We start from the raw sequence: 18,665 nt of genomic DNA, 5'->3' as shown, positions 1-18,665 counted from the left end.
TCTCTCTCTCTCTCTCTCTCTCTCTCTCTCTCTCTCTTAAAGATTTCATTTATTTATTTTCGACAGAGATCTCGAGAGAGAGCATGAGTGGGGGAGAGGGGCAGAGAGAGAAGCAAAATCCCCGCTGAGCAAGGGAGCCCCACGTGGGGCTAGATCCCAGGACCCTGAGATCATGACCTGAGCTGAAGGCAGATGCTTAACTGACTGAGCCACCCAGGGTCCCCTCTTTTTTTTTTTTGTTTTGTTTTTTTTTTTGGTTTTAATACAGGAGAGCAGGGAGGAAATGCCTACCAAAGGCAACACCATTAAGTGAGAGGGAAAGGGAGGCTAGGAGAAACAGGAGGGAAAGTTTATTTTCTTAACTTTGCCTATGATCAGTCACAACTTTAAAAGTTAGAACACTGAAATAATTGACAATAATTCTAAAATATCTTACCACCACTCATTACCTATTTATTACTGAATAAAGCTGACTTTAAGGGAAATATACAAAAATCTGAATTCATAACCTGAGATGTTGATTGGATTTTATGTCCTAAAAGAATCAAAGCTGCTCTTAAAATTTTTAAACTAGTCAGTACTTGAATTGGACAAAACCCACTGTACGTAAAACATTAAGATCATTCCTGTTATAGAAAGCAAGGGTTCCTTCATAGCAAGGAAAACTCCAAATACATTTGCAAAAATGTACCCACTCCCCCAAATGGACATTAAGGCACAATACCAAAAAATCAGAAAATAAAAATTCAAGAGGCACAATTTGCCTTACCAAGTTGTAACGATACACCTTGTTTCTCTGATTTCACTGCCTCATAAATAACCCATCTAGTAAAAACAATTGTGATGCTGAGACTCAATCCAGCCAGACCTATATTCCCTACATTCTCTTCAGATCTCCATCCTCAAACTGGAACAGCATGACTGTGGGAGGACTTATTCCCAAGATGCAAAACTCTTGGGAATGCAACTGGATTTTAAATGTGGTTTTTGAGAAGAAGTGGCCATTTGCTCATGGAGCACTGACAATAATGGACATCATAAGAAAGTCACAGAAGAGAAACAACTTCAGGAACTTCAAGTTTATGTCAGATAAAGCCCATTCATTTTCTTGGGTTGGAACAACCTAGGGGAATTGTCCTAGGAGGTAACTAACTGGTCCTTTAAATTTTCAGTCTATGGCTCCATCCCTAGGTGAATACTCCCTTTCAAAACCATAAGCTTTTTAATTACTTTTGCCTTACCTGGCAAGGACAGGCTGTTAATTATTTTGCAGTTAATGCACATATTTAGTATTTTTCACAATTTCGTCAGGAAGACTGGTTTACTTTTTGCCTTCAGCTGATTAATAAAAAGGATTATCACCAATGTCTGTAAAGTGCAGGCTTCCCTTTGCAGTCACATATAAAAATAAAATTATACAAATAGCTGGAGAATTGAGTCTGAACTGTGAAAACGTTTGCTGGGGTCAAGAGCTAAGGGGTTGGGTGTGCGTGTGTGTGAGTGTGTGTGATCAGTCACTCTAGCCCCTAAAAATCTGGGGTTTCATTTCCCAGCTCCAACCTCCTCACTAGTAAAGTTGAGCTTTAAAAGATAGGATGATTCTCCAAACCCTTCTCCAAACCCAGGGAATGCCCCATAAGAAAGTTTTTCCTCTTTACCATCAAGTATTCTCAAGTGCAGAATCACCATGCCTAGATTCCAGAGATTTTCTTTTCCTCTTCAGAACCTAAAGATTTTATCTGAGGAGAAAGAAAGCACAGGGAACACGCAACAGCAAAGACTCACATGCTACCACAGACAACGTAACACTGGCTATCTTGAGGCTCATGGTGGTTTTCAATGTATCTAGAACCAGTAGAGCTTGTCATAAAATTCTTACCTTCCTGCCAGTCTTTTAGCTTAATTTCACAGCAAATGAGAGGGGCTCCAACTCTGCCAGTAGTATAGTCAGTAACTACAAGGGAAAATGCAATAAAGATGTTAGCATACCACATTTCAGACCCACGTGAGACCAGGAATACTGGAGTCCGAGCCAGAGTCTCACAGATGACAAAAGAGAGGCCATTGTGAGTGCAGTGCCAAGTGTGGTCAGGGTTTTGATACTTCAACTTCATTTCAACAGTGCAATCAATTCCAGGGTTGTTACATCATTTCTGCTTCTCACGGGTGAATTTCAGATAATTAAGTACAAAAACCACTGTTAAAGGAGGAGAGCTGGCTCCACCATTATCTACCTAGGATTCCAGGAAGACAGACTTGGAGTGGAATTCCTTCTCTACCACTTACTGACTGGCTGTGGGACTTGGACAAATTACTTAACCCCACTAAGCCTCCATTTCCTCATCTATTAAATGGGGATAGTAAAAAAACGTACTTCTTAACAAGGATATGCTGTAGGGATTAAATGAGATGATGCACGGAAGATGCTTAACACGTCCCAGCACAAACTAAGTTTTCAATAAACATTAGCTATTACCACCAAACATGATGATGACGATGATGATGATATTCTCCTTTTGTAATCTGGAAGTACTGCTATCCATAATCAAGTATTAATAGATAGCCAATAATGTACCTAGCATTATATTAAACACTGAAAAGAGAAAACACATAAAGGATAGGAGACTTTTCCCCCAGTGAGCTTACAAACAAACTACCTGGGCCAAAATGCATGTGAAACAATTGAGAGCACATTTAAATAAATAGTCAACTGCATGGTACTGAAAGTGAGCACAATGGTACCTGAGAGACTAGAAACATCAATGTAAAATTGGGAAGGACTTAACTGAAGAGTTGGGCATGAAAAGGCAGCTGTGACCAGTTAGCCAAAGGGGCATTCTAAGAGAAGGGAACAGAAAATACAGAGCGGTGAGAGCAAGAATGCCCATATGAGAAAGAGTAAGAAAACTGACTTGTCTGGAGAGCACAGCCAGGTACATGGAGCTGTGGGAAATAATGGAAAACAACAATGGGTTCAATGGCGCCAGATCAAAGATGTCTGGAAAGCTCGGTTCGCCAGGCATGAAGCAGGGTTAGAGGTGGAGGCGGCTAACACAATCACACAGGACCCATCGGAAGTGCTCTGACAGAGGCAGGCGCAGCAGGCGCAAGGCTATTACCTCAGAGCAGTGTGAAGTCACGAAAGGCTGGACGCCAGAGGTGGCACGCAGGGGAGGGAACAACCCAATGAAGAAGTGGGAGGATCTGATCAAAGTTAAAGATATTTAACTAGGTGACTTCAAAGCCAATGCCCTGAATGACTTTAGGATGGCAATACCACCGTCGCAAACAATTGGTGAGGTGGAGAGATGGTCTGGGTTGCTGGCACTGATTTTGGACACAATAAGTTTAAAGCGGAAGTGGGCTCATCCAAAACAACGTCACTATACCCAGTGTTTCCCAGCCCAGAATGATTTGGCCCCTCGGGGGATATTTGGTAATGTTTCTAGTTGTTCCACTGCCACAACTGGGAGGAGTGAGTTACTCCTGGTTTCCATCCAGCTGCTGAACATCTTATAAGGCTCCGGAGAGCCTGAACAATAAAGAACTACTTGGTTCAAAATTTCAGTAGTGCCAAAGTTGAGAAACCCTGCCGCAGGATGATGAAAATAACAGAAGAGAAAACAAACAAGAAGTCAGGGCAGGAATATACATTCAAGAGGGGGCCTAAAAATGATACTTTATTCCAAGAGTGCAGCTCTCCAAGGAAGTAATCATTTAGAGAGAAAAGATCGAAGGCCCGGGGTGACAGAATTCTGAGGACTGACAAAATGGCATAAATATTTACAAGGCTTAAAAATAAAAGGGTACTCATGATAGTTCCATTAAAAGTTACTAAAACTACTCAGGTTTGCCTGGAATCTGATACCACTTACAAGGTATAAAAATACCACGGTTCCTAAAGCTAATGCAAATGGGTTTTGTCAGTAGTGACTAACGTCGAATTATTTGCCACGTTACCAGCACTTACCTTCAGTAACTGTCCCAGCACCACAGGATTCTGTGAGTCCATAACCCTGGCCCACAGGGCAGCAGAAGCAGACATTCATGAACCGGTGTGTCTGCGGAGACAGCGGCGCTCCACCAGACAGCATCATGCGGACGTTCCCTCCCAGCAAAGCCTTCACCTTCTTAAACAGTAACCTGGAAAAAATGAAAAAAGGGGGGGGGGATCATTTTAATACATGCATACATTATTCCTGGTGACATCCTAATTTATAAGCTCTGAGCAAGATTGTTCAACTTGGGCTGGACACCTAAGTTTGAGAACCATGGTGGTAATTAATGAGAGGTTGACAAAGTGACAACTAATAACGCTTTGGAAAAAAATGCCAGAAGATGCCACATGGTAGCTATGTTTGTGGTGAGACCAGCATAACGTACAGAGGGGTCAAGTCCTTATGTGACACGCCTGAAACTACAGGAACGTTATGTGTCCGCTGTACTTTTTAAAAATGCCAGAAAATGCAAAAAAGAGTGCGGTGTTTGGGAAATTGCTTTGACATACAGTAAATGAAAGAAAATGATGTCGTCAAAGGAAAATAAATCACAGTTCTCTTGAGAACATTTAGTTATCGACTTATCTCTCTCTTAATGAAAAATGTTTTCCCATCTCCACCCCCCCAGCACTGCATTTTAAATAGCTTTTATATTCACATACTTATTATACTGTTTTATGAAGACAATACATTGGAAACCTTCACGCAGAATAAAATCTTGAGTATCGCTTTCAGTTAGACATGACGCTTTTTAAACTCGAATGTCTTGATTCGAAAGTCTAGTTTTTCTTCACAAGACGGAATTTTATCATTGAATCTTAAATATTTATTCAATTATTAAAATTTGTTAAATTGCCATGATCAGAGTTGAGGGTCCTCTGTGTTGGCTGTGTAAGCAATGAGCGTTAGAAGCGAGTAAAAGGGAAATGCAAGCTTATGGTGATGGTGGTGATGCTCAAAGGAAATTAACTTGCCAGTTACTTTTTCAGCTTCCAGTTGTAAAAACACAAAAGATCTAAAGGCTCACACTACGGAGTCTATGAAATGTACTTACAGGTTGCAAAGTGGTGCATCGTATCCCTTTTTGATCTGTTCTAATTTGTAATCATACCCTATCTTGAACAGCGTTTTCTGAATATAATTCATCTCTTGGACTTTGCTCATAACGTTCTTATAAATTCTATCCATGATTTCCTAAAAGGTAAGCAAAACAGTCAATAACCTGAAAAGAATTACACCAACACTGAGTCGGTCTTTAGTTGAAGACACCTTGCTTACAACATCTTAGGTAAAAATGGTTATGTTTATTATATAATTAATTTCACTGACTTTACTTGTTCACGATTTCAAAAAGACCAGCGACAAGTATAGGGGTTTTTCAGTTCTATAAACTAAGTTTCTCTAAAAATCTTTAAAAATGTTAACTAGAGTGTAAATAATTCATTCCCCTCCCACATAAAAACCTTTTTAAATTATTTTCTTTCAAATATATGCACTTATTTTCAAATAGCACCAGAACACCCAACTATGTTGAATCTAATCCTGATGTTTTTCTCACTACTACCTTGTGACTCTTAGAACACAGCAGAGAGATTTACAGCGCTTCTAAGAAGAGTTTACATACAGAGTTTCCTAGAGTTTTATGTCCCTATAATTTAGGCATTTTGATTCCCTTTCAATAGAAGCTAAGATAACAAAAAAGAATAGGATTCTTGCTCATGGCTCCTTGGAAAATTAAAAGTAGGACTAGGTTTGGGATATAGTGACTCCCAAGATAATATATAAAAACAAAACAGACAAGCAAAAAAGCCCAGACTATCACTAAATGTTTCCTTGAAATGACTTAGCACAAATTAATACAAATTGTTGCACAAAACACATCTATTTATAAATGCCTGGTTTAAAATATTTAAACTAGCAATTAGTATAAATTAAGTTGTGCTACAATGAATGGTTTTATGAATGGCTCTTTGGATATCAGAATAGAGCCATTCAGAAATGAAGACAACAAAACCATCTCTTGCATTATGCTACATGAAATAAGGTAGACGGAAAAAGACAAATACTGTATGATCTCACTTGTACATGGAATTGAAAAGAGCCAAACTCAGCAAAAGAGAGTAGACTGGTTATTGCCAGAAGCTAGGGGGTGGGGGAAATAGGGAGATGTTGGTCCAAGGGTACAAACTTACAGGTAGAAGATGAGTTAAGTCCTGAGGATGTAATGTATGGCACAGCAAGGTAACTACAGCTAACAAGACTGTATTGTATATTCGCAAGTTGCTAAAGGAGTAGGTCTTCAATGTTCTCATCACACACACACACACACACACACACACACACACACACGGTAACTACATGAGGTGATGGGTGTGTTAAGTAACATTATTACAGTAATCATTTCACAATATATACATATGTCAAATCATCACACTGTATACCCTAAACTGACACAATGTTACATCATTGTATCTCAATAAAGCTAGCAGGGGTGCAGAGAGGCTACCCCAGCATTCAAGCATGGTACAGTGTTGTTCTGTCCATTTCCACAGATGGAATCATTATTACAGAACTGAAATATTTGTCTAGATCTGTGACTGAGAAATTCCAGAAGTTCCCTACAAGGACTTTAATATCCTGTAACTATCCCTCTTAAAAAAGTGAATGGGATGTTGGGTGGAAAAAAGCATACGGGAGCGAGACAGCTGTGTGAGAACTACCTCCACTGCTCCTTCCAGTAGATACGAGTCATAGGCGAAGTGGCCTCAGTGAGGAAGGAACACAAACAATACAGTTGCAACAAGTTGGCAGGATTTATTGTTAGCACATTAAGTCACCCTTTACTTCAACCTAATAATTACATGATGTTCAACTGAGTCACTGCTTACAAGCAGCAGTGATTTATTCTAAATTCTCTCTGTGAATACACAATACTAAATGGATCTTTTATTCTGACCAGGAAAGAAACTAACACAGATAATAGAATCTACCAATTCTCAGTAAAAAAAAAAAAAAAAAAGATTTTTTAAGGCCTATTTATAGAGGAGTAAGAAGAGCGAAGGGAACAACAAAGTTGAGTGAAGCATCAATGGATCAGCAACATGGGAGATTGCTTACTATCCCTAGGCCTGAAGAAGTAAGTAGAGAGAAGTATGATTGGAGCCCAGTAAGGACTATAGCCATGGGCAAGACCTGGTTAAAGCCAATGGGAAAGAGACTATCCAATGCGCTCCTGACAACTTCCCCAAACCACAGCCCAGCAGGGAAGGAGCAAAGGCAGTAAGTATGCAAACTCCACACCCCCCCAGCCCCTGTGATCTCTCCTGAGTGCCAGTAATGGACTGAACCCAACCAGCAATCAGAAGGCCAGGAAGCCCTAGTAATTCATCCACAGAAGTTAGCCTTCCAAGACACAAAGAAGAATGGACAACAGACAACTAGAAGATACACAGCATACCAGCTAACTCCTGCTTATCCTTTAGGCCTAAATTGACATTACTTCCTATAGTCCTTGGCCCTTTTCTTTCCTTATGTTCTCCAATAAGGTTTACTAGGGATTCCTGTACTTTGGGTAATAAAGCCAAAATACTGTTGCCCAAAACGAAACAATCCTAAATAGATAAGCATAGTAGTTAAGACAATTCAGTTCACACTTGAACTTTAGCACTTTAGCACCTATGGGCTCTGTGACCTCAGGCAAGTTTTTTCCCTCTATAAAACTGGAAAAACAGGACCAGCTAGCAGAGTCTTAGGGAGGATTAAGTGAGATAATCCATCTGAAGCACTTGAGCAGTGCCTGGGACACAGGAAGTACTGTGAGTAATGAGAAGCTTCCTTCCATTTGTAAACGTGCTGAATTCTACAGCACCTCTAAACAAAAAGGCAAAGGCATGCTCAGACCTATCCTAATTCCTTGGTTATTTGGTAATTTTGTAATTAAAAGCTAAAACAACGAAGTAACTTCCTAATTCTTAGAAAACTTGGGCCGAACACTTCATGATCTAATCTCTGACTTTCCGTGTACAAAAATAGTTCTGAGAAAGATATTGGGATAAGACTTAAAATCTGATCATAATACATGCAAGTCATGATACACAGTCCCACTGGAGTTTCTGATCCTAAAAGTGCTAGAATATATTGGACCATGCAAATTTGAAACATTGTGTTAAATATTTCAGAATTTAATATTAAAAGGCCAAAAACAGGGCACCTGGGTGGCTCAGTTGGTTAAGCGTCTGCTTCGGCTCAGGTCATGATTCCAGGGACCTGGGATCGAGCCCCCTGTCGGGCTCCCTGCTCAGCGGGGAGTCTGCTTCTCCCTCTCTGTCCTGATCCCCCCGCCCCCCGGCCGCTTGTGCTCTCTGTCCTAACAAATTTTAAAAAATCTTTAAAAGGGGGGGGGCAAAAAACTGTAACGTCCTCCTTTTCGTAAAAGGCACTATTTCACATAAGGATTTTAAAAATCTAGAAATCATCTTTTCTCTTTGGAAGCTCTCTCCAGTGCCAGTTTTCCTGCTCACTGTAAGAGTCGGGAGGCTCAGATTCGAGACTCATTCCATAACCTTGGATGTGCTGCTTCAGTTCTCTGGGATGGCCTATGTTCCCTCCATTTTTTAAAATTTGTGATGAAACAAAAACCCTTGAAACCTTAAATGCTCACAGGACGTGATCTGAACTCAGGTCATTTTCAGCCCCTAATTTTCAAGTATCGGCAACACTAGCAGGCATACATTTCAGAAGCTTGTCATTTCATCCTTTCCAATACCTTATCAAAGCTTTTAATGAACACAGCTGCCATGATTTCAACACAGGAAAATTAAAATTTAAAACTGTACACAAATCCCTAAGGGTATTGCCTTTAAAAAGTCCAAGTGTGAGCAATGAAGCACATTTACATTCTGTACTCACCGGAACAGCGGCCATGAGTGTCGGCTTCAGTACAGTACAGTCTCCTTTGCTTCCTTTTTTAATTTTGCTGGACTACAGCAAAGAAAAAGTAAATAGGATCAGGAAAACCAACATTCGCAAAAAATGCTGTAATTCGAATATTAACGATGACAGTGACAGAAATTTACACGTGGAATTTGATCTTCCACTGCTCTGGGAGTTATCGGTTAGAACTATTATAACCTACAAAAGTCTAAAGCATAAGTGCTTTAGTGCCTTAGCCAGGAGATTATTTCTTCTAGCACCTTTCAGCCTTCTTTAGGGGGAAAACGCTGATTCGGAATGAAGGAGAGTGGGATATTCTGGTACATTGAGCATTCTTATTTACAGACATATCAAACACAGCACAAACCATCCATTAGGGAAAAAAAAAAAGGAAAAACAGAAGCCCTCAACTAAGGTAGACTGAGCACTAAAACAAAATTGAAGATACTTTTAACTTTCTTTGATGAGCCACATGGTAAAGCCACCTCTCAAAGTCACTGATGTCAATTAACATCATACAAAAGTACTCATTTGATAACATTTTGGTTGACAGGGTACTGAAGACACTGCCAGTGACCACGGGGAATATGCACAAACATATGTCAGTGTGTACGTACTACTTCTTTTCTTCTCTTTTCCTTCTTACACACCTAAGTACTGTCTGGGATTTCAAACGTCAGATCAGCAGGTAGAAACAATGATAAAGGAGCCCACTGAAAAGGGGAGATGAAAATAAAACTCTGCTGGGGCGCCTGAGTGGCTCTGTCGGTTAAGTGTCAGACTCTTGATTTCAGCTCCTGTCATGATCTCAGGGTTGTGAGATTGAGCCCCACGTCAGGCTCACGAGCTGGGTGTGGAGCCTGTTTCAGATTCTCTCTCTCTCCTTGCCCCTCTGCTCCCCCCTCTCTAAAAAAAATAAATAAAATTTAAAAATAAAAAGTGAAAATAAGAATCTGTTCTAATGCAGTTCACTAGTCTGTAAGTTTAGGTGTAGACTGTGTTAGTTGTGCTGACGCAGGAAGAAAACCAGCTCTTAAGAAATAGTGTGACCTGCCAGGTAGCACCAGCCTCGTCATACGGAAGGTTCTGCTGATAGAACTCGATTGCTTTTATCCTACTTTTCTTTAAGATGGATAAAGGAAATAAAATAACTACTTATTGTTTTACATATGTGCAAGCATGTGCACATTTGCAAGTGGAAATCTACCCCCACACATGCATACCACACACGGGAGGGCTGCCTTGTAGGGAGAAAGATGGGCTCTTATGTCCTTCGAGAGAGAGCTGCCTTCCATGTGGTGCTGACCATTTGTTGTTTTAGAGAGCTGTTCCAGGGTAGCAGTAGCCACAAGGAGCCCTTTCTCTCTCTCTTTCTTACTCTCAGTAATGGTATCAGTTCTCTCGTCTTATTACGTACGATTGCAATAACCCTAGTTAGGACAACATCACAATTATCTGATTTCCAATGTGAGGGAGATTCCTGGGTTTTAGATTCCTGGTAAGATTGAGACTCTTTCTTATAAAGTTCATTAAAAAGGTAGGTGAGGCATTCACTCCATCCGCCCCCTTCCCTACACGGAGGCGACTGTTTTCAGAACATCCCGGGGGGGAATCATACTCAAAGCCTATTGAAATGTTTTTTCACATTTTGAAAACATTTCTAAAATAAGAAAACCCCACTACAGTGCACTGAAATGTAATCATCACAGATCTTTCTTTCTTCTTCTTTTTTTTTTTTAACATTACAAAGTTTTCTAAAAATTTTGTTTTACAATCCAAGCCCCCGTCTTACTGACAGGTCTATTTTAACTTGACTAGATCAAGTCCCATTTATTAGTAGGCAGTGGATGTGTAATTTCAAATGGGCTTAAAGTACATGAGTCAGCTCTACTCATTGTTGGTCTTCCTACTGTGAACACCAGGGAGAAGGGAGAACCCAGACTCAGGGCGCAAAGCTGAGGGCTGCCTTTGGATAGGCAACAGAACTTGCCATGATGGTGGAAATGTTTGGTACCTGTGCTGTCCAACGGGGTAGCCACTAGGACATGCAGCTACTGAGACTCTGAAATGTGCCTAGAGCAACTGAGAAACGAAATTTTTCTCATCTAATTTTAATGATCTTTACCTCAGTATGTGGCTAGGGACTAACGCAGTTGACAGCACAGTGCTAGAGAAAACTCAAGAGCAAAACCAGGCCACAATCCTACCACCACACCTCCTCCCCCAAACCTACCACTGTTGATGGATAATGCGTCCAAAAGGCTCAGAGCCTTTATATTCTCTATCCTGGCTATCCAGAACCAAAATCCAAGCAAGACAAGATGAACCATTCATTTCCAAATCGTTTAAACAGATGCTAACAAATCCACAAGATTCTTTCCCATAGCTTCATATTTGCTCACAGGAGCTCTTTTTGAAGTCAAGGAGAATGCTTTCACAGAATTAAAACATCTCAGGTTTCAGCACTGTGTTGTCAGCCAAACAATGCAACTTAATACGATCGAGCCAATAGAGCAAAAAGCCTGTCACCTGGTCAGAGAGTGTAAGCGGAGAAGAATATCCAATCCTACAGCCATAGGTAAAGCAAGATATCTCTGCCGTCAATTCCAGTACGTGAGCCAAAGGCAAGTAGCCAATGTACGTGTCCTTTGGGCTGAAACAAAACAAGAGCAACATTTTAGCCATTCTTAAAACGGTGGGGTAATGAGGAAGAGCAACAGCCTTGTCGTCATAATACAGACTGAGCTTAGAGGAGGCCAACCGCGAGCTCTGCTTTCTACAGGGCACGGGGCGCAGTCCCGTCTTACCCGAGGCCGGGGATCCTCTCGCACTGGCCCGCCATGCCGGCTATCAGGTTGTTGTGGTGCATCATCACTCCCTTGGGCCGGCCAGTAGATCCACTGGTGTACATGACAATGGCCATGTCTGATGGGCTCGGTCGATTTGGAGGGACACTCACTAAATGAACGACAAAGCACCACATTTTCTTCACTTTAACAGTGAAGTTGCTAAACGAAGACGAAGATTTCTAGATGTGTGCATTGGGATAAACTATGTAAAACAGATACTCTCTACGGATGATCGGCCCGACAATGGCGATCAAATTCGGGTTACCTGCAGTGAGAATTTCAAACCCGATTTGGCCCATTTTCCGGATGCTCAGCCAAATCCCTGTCTACTCCTGCCTTTCTGGCAGTGTTGTAGAAAGCTATCCGAGACTTGGGAGAATCGGGAGGATAAGACTATTGTGGGCAAACTCCTCAGGCCTCAGTCTTCTCATCTTTAAAATGAGACGGTTGGACCTGACTGTGGTTCTTAACCACTGGCGGGCATGAGAATCACCTGTGGAACTTGACCAAAATACCATCTCTATCTCTTGTCCCTAGCTCAGAAGATTCTGTGTCTGGGCTGGAGCAAAGGCTCCACAGATGACACTCACACACACCCCTGATTGGAAACCACTGGACTTGATCTTTTAACTTTTTATAAAAATAATTTTATTTTACAATAACTGAACCATGGACACTGAGTTAGATAACCATTATACATTTAACAGACTATTTTAAGATGAGATTCCAAGCAGCAAGTAAAATCCAAACAACACCAAACCAAAATTACCTTTTCTACTGTTTTTATCATTGCTTCTTGAAATTGGTATAGGAAATCATTTTTTCAAAGTACTGAATGTGCAGTTAGATAAAAATAATGGTGTAAGATCGTGGTCCTTTCTCTCTGACTCACTCGCTCACTCACTCCTGTAGTTAGAGCACTTGTCGTGTGTCTGGCTTTGGGACTCTACTGCATCTTCCAGATTTACTGCTTATTGCCCTATCTGGATTGGAGCGTACTTTGAGTCTGTATAATCAAAATTCGACAGGAATTTCCAGATACCGAAAGAGAGAGACCATGTGGAGGGGTTTATAAGCACTCCATTCCCTATCAAAGATAATATCTAGATAGTCTCTAAACTTCACTTCTTCTAGCCCTCTGTCTGAAGGCAGGGGTGTTCAATCATCTTAAAGGTCCTGAGCTCCAGTGCGATCCTTGCTTAGTGAATGACTAGGAGAGGAAAGTAGAGAGGTCTTCCTGACAGATTAGACTCAGCCATCTTGAGCAGGGGTCAGCAGACTCTTTTTGCAAAGGACCAGACGGCAAATATTTTAGGCTTTGAGGGCCATATAGTCTCTGCCAAAACTACCCAGCCACAGACACTTGTTAAACAATTGTGATGGTGTTCCAGTCCAACTTTATTTACAGAAACAGTCAGCAGGCTGTAATTTACCAAACCCTGCACTAGAGTCGTGCTTTTCAAACTATGCGTGGTGAGGACCTTTTCTGCCCTCCACCAATAATTTATGGATGGATCCTTTCAGAAAATACAATAAAAATGCATTCTTGGAAAAATGAAATCAAAAAGACGTAATACACAAGCTTAAAGAGTTTAGATTAAATAGACAACAAATTACATTTCAATAAATACAATAGAACAGTCATACACAGGGAAAGTAAATTAGAAAAACTGTAAATATTGTTACTTGAAAGTATCTAGCCTACCAATAAAGAGAATTGCTATTACCGACATTACCTTTTTGTCACTCCACAATACTAACAAACAGTTGAGTGAAATCGAAACTCCCTGTTTATTAAGTGCCTAGATGCACACCTTAAAGCAGACACTGTATGTATCCATATTTTAGAACTTCAGTGTGACATAAATTTGTTTCTTGCTGTTAATTTATCTACTCTGGACTGACAAGTGTTACAGAGAAGAGATAATGTTTACCTAAACTGTTCCTATTTTTTTTTAAACAGCTTTATGGAGGTATAATTGATATACAAAAAAACTGCATATATTTCATATATACAATTTGGTGATCTGAACATATGCAGACCCCTGTGATACCATCGCCACGATCAAGATAACAGACTTCTCCATCACCTCCCTCAGTTTCTTTGTGTGCTGTTGCTGTTGCTGACTTGATCTGTCAGTGACCTCTTCAACTCTACAGTTCTAACATGCTTATTTTAAAGAGCATACTGAGGCTTCCACTTTCAAGGTGGGGTGTGGTAACCTAGTAACCTCCTTTCCATTCCAGAATACACAGATATTATTATCAGAATTAAATAAACATTTCATAAGATGGGTGGATTTTTTAAAAATCAGTTTGTATTATTTATGGTACTGTAATTGTGCTCCTGCAATGGTGAGACTGTAGCAGTGGTACTGTAGTGGTGATGTAATGATTATACATTTGTCCAAACCTATAGAATGTACAGTACCGAGAGTCAACCCTGATGTAACCTATGGGCTTTGGGTGATAATGATGTGTCAGAGTAGATCTATGAATTGTAACAAATGTACTACTCCGGTGGGGTAAGTTGGTAAATGGAGGAGCCTATGCATTGTAGAGGCAGGGAGTGTATGGGAAATCTCTGTACCTTTCCCCCAATTTTGCGATGAACCTAAAACTGTTCTACAAAATAAACTTTATTTTTTAAAAATCAGTTTAAAAATGAATTATACTTTTACATACCAGTTTAAATGAAAAATTTAAGCAGTGTGATTTACCACTGAAATAATCAAAGATAAAGTTATACTTAAATTGAGTCATGCTAATGCTCCTTAAAGATATCTACTGTTGGGGCACCTGGCTGGCTCAGTTGGAAGAGCATATGACTCTTGATCTCAGGGTCATGAGTCCCATGCTGGGTGTAGAGGTGATTTAGATAAATACAACTTAAAAAAAAAAGATATCTACTGTCAGTTTAGAGAATCACGTCAAAAAAGAACTGTATCCTTTCTGTGCTGACTAATGGAAGCAGCAGCAGTAGATATGCTAAGCTCTTCTCAGTCTAAGGACACGATGTGATGCTTCACTTCTTTTTTTTTTTTTTTTTAAAGATTTTATTTATTCGACAGAGATAGAGGCAGCCAGCGAGAGAGGGAACACAAGCAGAGGGAGTGGGAGAGGAAGAAGCAGGCTCATAGTGGAAGAGCCTGATGTGGGGCTCGATCCCAGAACACCGGGATCACGCCCTGAGCCGAAGGCAGACGCTTAACCGCTGTGCCACCCAGGCGCCCCGTGATGCTTCACTTCTTGTTATCATAACAACTACTGACTAAAATGCATGTGTCTCATTACTGTAGAGATAAATGGAACCAGGTGGGATATGTGGTCTATCAGGTCACTGCTTACACAAAATTATGAGGACTAATACCCCCTAGAGTTTTGTACCAAAATCCTTTGGTGAATCCACAGAATTGGCAACAACAGATCCCTACCGATAAGGACCTCCCAAGTGACCTCAATCTTGCAGTGTCAGCCTGGTGTTGAGAGACAATTCTCTATGCGTCTCGAGTTTCTCTCTGTACATCTTGTGAACAAAGGCAATGACTGGGCTCCAGAACATCTTTTCAAGGATGTCTGCACAATAAACAACCTTGGAAGATGGAGATAGAATCTTCCTCTAGAGCGGGGTGCCTGGGTGGCTCAGTCATTAAGCATCTGCCTTTGGCCCAGGGCGTGATCCCAGGGTCCTGGGATCGAGCCCCACATCGGGCTCCTCTGCTGGGAGCCTGCTTCTTCCTTTCCCACTCCCCCTGCTTATGTTCCCTCTCTCTCTGGCTGTCTCTCTCTCTCTGTCAAATAAATAAAATCTTAAAAAAAATCTTCCTTTAGAGCTAAAGAGTAGATGTGCTTCCTGTCCAGTACGATAAAAATAATATCTCTCTCTCTCCCTCCCTCCCTCCCTCCAGGGCAGAGGGCAGTCATACTACCCTCTATAAAAGTTTGGGCTCCCTAATCTCACGGTTGCTCTCCTGTAACATGATTCATGTTGCCAGGTACGGGTCCCATGCCAACCCTCTTCGCGTTGCCCTGTGGAAACTGGAGCGCGGGGAAGCAACACAAATGCTGACAGGCTGGCTACTGCATTTGTAGTGAATACAAAACTGTCCTTCATCTCTGACCCAGGGATCTCAGACCTCCAAGAAGCTACAGCAGGCTCACTCACTGGCTTGCAAGTAGGGTGAAATCTCAGCCTCTGTGCCATTCTCCACACTGGGTAAAGAGCTCTATAGTCTCTCTTTCTCTCTCACTGCAAATGTGTTCAGTCCCTAATGGTCAAACCCTCAGAAGCTAAACAGTGGTTCAACCAACGTTTTCTCCAAACAAAATGAATCCTTTCCTCATCTAGTAGGGTTTTGTGATCTTCACATTAAACATGAATAAAGAAACTATTTAAATGGAGTATTTAATTTCCTCAACCCTCTGTCCTGATGACCAATTGATATTTTGCCACAAGGCGTATCTACCGGCTTCAAATGAAATACCAAGTAACCACCTCAGTGGCAGAAAAAATCTGAGCATAAGCTTGGCAAACAGCTTTTTGCATCCTCTGAGACATCATTAAAATCACTAGCGTTAAGCATTTAAAAAAAAAAAGGTTACTGAATGGAAGGCCTGAGATCTTTTCTTTATATGAGGTCCAAGTTGGAAAGTTACTGTGGGTTACCTGAAAAAGGAAGTTCAGACTGCCTTCAGTCTGAACCATTGACTACATTAACTATATAGTAAATTTTAAAACACTGGTTACCTTTGAGGAGAGAAGGAGAGAAAACTTTAATCACATATGGTCTTGATCATTTAAACATTTTTAAAAAATTTTTAAATCAAAGAAGTTTACGGTTTTTACTTGCATTACTTCTTTTCCTAACCTACTGAACTAAACCTTAAATAGATGAATAAATTTTGTTTTCACTGTTTTACTTACCGTTGTCTGGCTTGGATCCCAACTCTTCTACTGATTGCATGCTGTGAATCTCAAATCCTTCAGGGTAGTCTGCTTTATTGATAGTCTTATTGTCCACATAAATGATGTGTTTAACACAATTGATATCTGACAATGCAGTCTGTTGAGCAGAAAAAAGATCCAGCTATTGCATGTGGGCCTGTAATAAACTCAGTTATTGGACATTTTCCTGTCAGAGAACACTCCCATGAATTCAAAGAAAAATTCTTATTTACCTTAAGTTTACTTTCCAGAAGTTCAACACTAGTAATCAGGTAGGTAGCCTCAGATTCATTTAACCCATGAACTACAGCTTCTTTGCCAAGTGTGGCATATAAAGTCACGACTACATAATAAAACATAAACACATATGTTAAATGATAAACATTTATGAGATATATTATTTAAGTCAGCCTTTTGTGATGGGTACACTCATGGATGCAAAGACATTTTATAATGTCATTTGATTTCACAGTCTCTGCTATTACCTTTAAATGTTGCCTGAAACTTCCTGGTAGCCCCAATTTTTCCTTGCCAATTCTAGGGATTCTAACATCCTAAACCTGAAGAAACCCAGGAATACTGGAAGAGCACAACTGTTCAAAAATTAGTCAACCAAGATTCTCAAGGCCAATAAGTTTCTGGCTGAACTCTTAATTTAGGTCAGAGCTAGCCCACCTAGAACTACCCTGTGATATCAGGTTATAGCACCAAAGAATGAGTAAGTCCTTGAGAATCTTCAGATTGAGGATCTCAAGATGGAATCATGTCCTCACTCCTTCTAGGGAGTTTTTTTAGTGGGCCCAATGTCCAAACTGATTGGTGACCTCCACGCCTTAACTAGGTGGGCCAAGGAGATCTACTCTTTAGGAGCTACCAGACAAAGGAAACATAAGCTGGAACCAAAACCACTTAGAATCAAGGGACATCTGCTAAACTTCAATCGGACTGGAAATTCAGCTCTAGGCTGGTAACCAAAACAGCAACATGGTTAAGAAGAGCGACTTTTCACAAGCTGTTGATTGTTGAAGCTGGGTGATGGGTACACAGGGGATCATTTCATATTCATTTTATTTGAGATACAAACTCTTGATTCCTATACTACACTTGTAGTATTCTTCATTCAGTAAACAATTGAGGGCCTAGTATGTGGTAGGCACTGTTCTGGACTTTGAATTTTAAAAAAAAATTTCATGCACAACAGCAAAAGCAAATGCTTATGAGTCAAGAATATACCCTATACTTTATTTTCTGGCCAACATATCTAATGTCAGTTCAAGCTGTTATGTGCTCATTTCACATGTAAAATGGAATAGGTCAAAGGGGAGGCCTCGAAGTGAAGCAATGAACTAGAATGATCCTAAGCAATGATTCTTTTCTTGTTTTAATCATTATTTTGTAAGTCACACCCTAAAAAACCCCTCCAAACCCTAAGTTCTTCAGGTATAATCCACTTCCAACTGAAAAGTAAAACTCTAAATTCTATCTGCATTAAGCTACCAATTCCCATACTGGCTCTTAGAAACTACTTTTTTTAACAGGAATTATCAGAGATCTTTTAACTACAGTACGTATTGTTTTACTGACAGAAATTTATGCAGAAAAATAGCTAAAGAACACCTACCATGAAAACAACAGCATCACAGGACTATTTCACATGTCACTAAAACCCCTCCTCTCCCCCTCCGAAAACACAAGGCACTTACGAGGGAAGTTGTACTTAAAGCAGGTCTGGGCCGCAATCATCCACTCGGCCCTGGTCTCGCAGAAAATGGCAATAGTGTTCTTTGGTTTCAGTCCCAGCGCAGTGAGTCCACTACCAAAATTATTCACTCTGCAGTTCACTTCGAGATAGCTCATCCATTTATAATTCCCGAGAATTAACTGTTAAAGGGAGACATTCTCTAATATTAGTATATTTATTCAAACAAGCAGTTAAAATAC

General features: G+C 40.5%; 1 protein-coding gene across 8 annotated transcripts in view; it reads right to left on the bottom strand.

Annotated features, from left to right (window-relative positions):
* The window catches only part of ACSL4 (acyl-CoA synthetase long chain family member 4), a 78,257-nt gene that overhangs the window by 16,498 nt on the left and 43,094 nt on the right, over positions 1-18,665 (bottom strand). For all 8 annotated transcript variants that reach the window (XM_040629195.1, XM_040629204.1, XM_040629211.1 and 5 more), the window contains 9 exons: positions 18,428-18,605; positions 16,958-17,067; positions 16,704-16,842; positions 11,738-11,888; positions 11,460-11,583; positions 8,907-8,978; positions 5,053-5,192; positions 3,971-4,143; positions 1,880-1,954 (listed from right to left, as the gene is read on the bottom strand). In XM_040629195.1, coding sequence (XP_040485129.1) covers positions 1,880-1,954; positions 3,971-4,143; positions 5,053-5,192; positions 8,907-8,978; positions 11,460-11,583; positions 11,738-11,888; positions 16,704-16,842; positions 16,958-17,067; positions 18,428-18,605 — 1,162 coding nt within the window. The remainder of the gene's footprint in view (positions 1-1,879; positions 1,955-3,970; positions 4,144-5,052; positions 5,193-8,906; positions 8,979-11,459; positions 11,584-11,737; positions 11,889-16,703; positions 16,843-16,957; positions 17,068-18,427; positions 18,606-18,665) is intronic.

This window comes from Ursus maritimus (genome assembly GCF_017311325.1).
Source record: "Ursus maritimus isolate PB19 chromosome X unlocalized genomic scaffold, ASM1731132v1 scaffold_X1, whole genome shotgun sequence".
Lineage (NCBI taxonomy): Eukaryota > Metazoa > Chordata > Mammalia > Carnivora > Ursidae > Ursus > Ursus maritimus.
The sequence above is the reverse complement of the archived record's forward strand: the minus strand, read 5'-3'. Positions and strand labels throughout refer to the sequence as shown.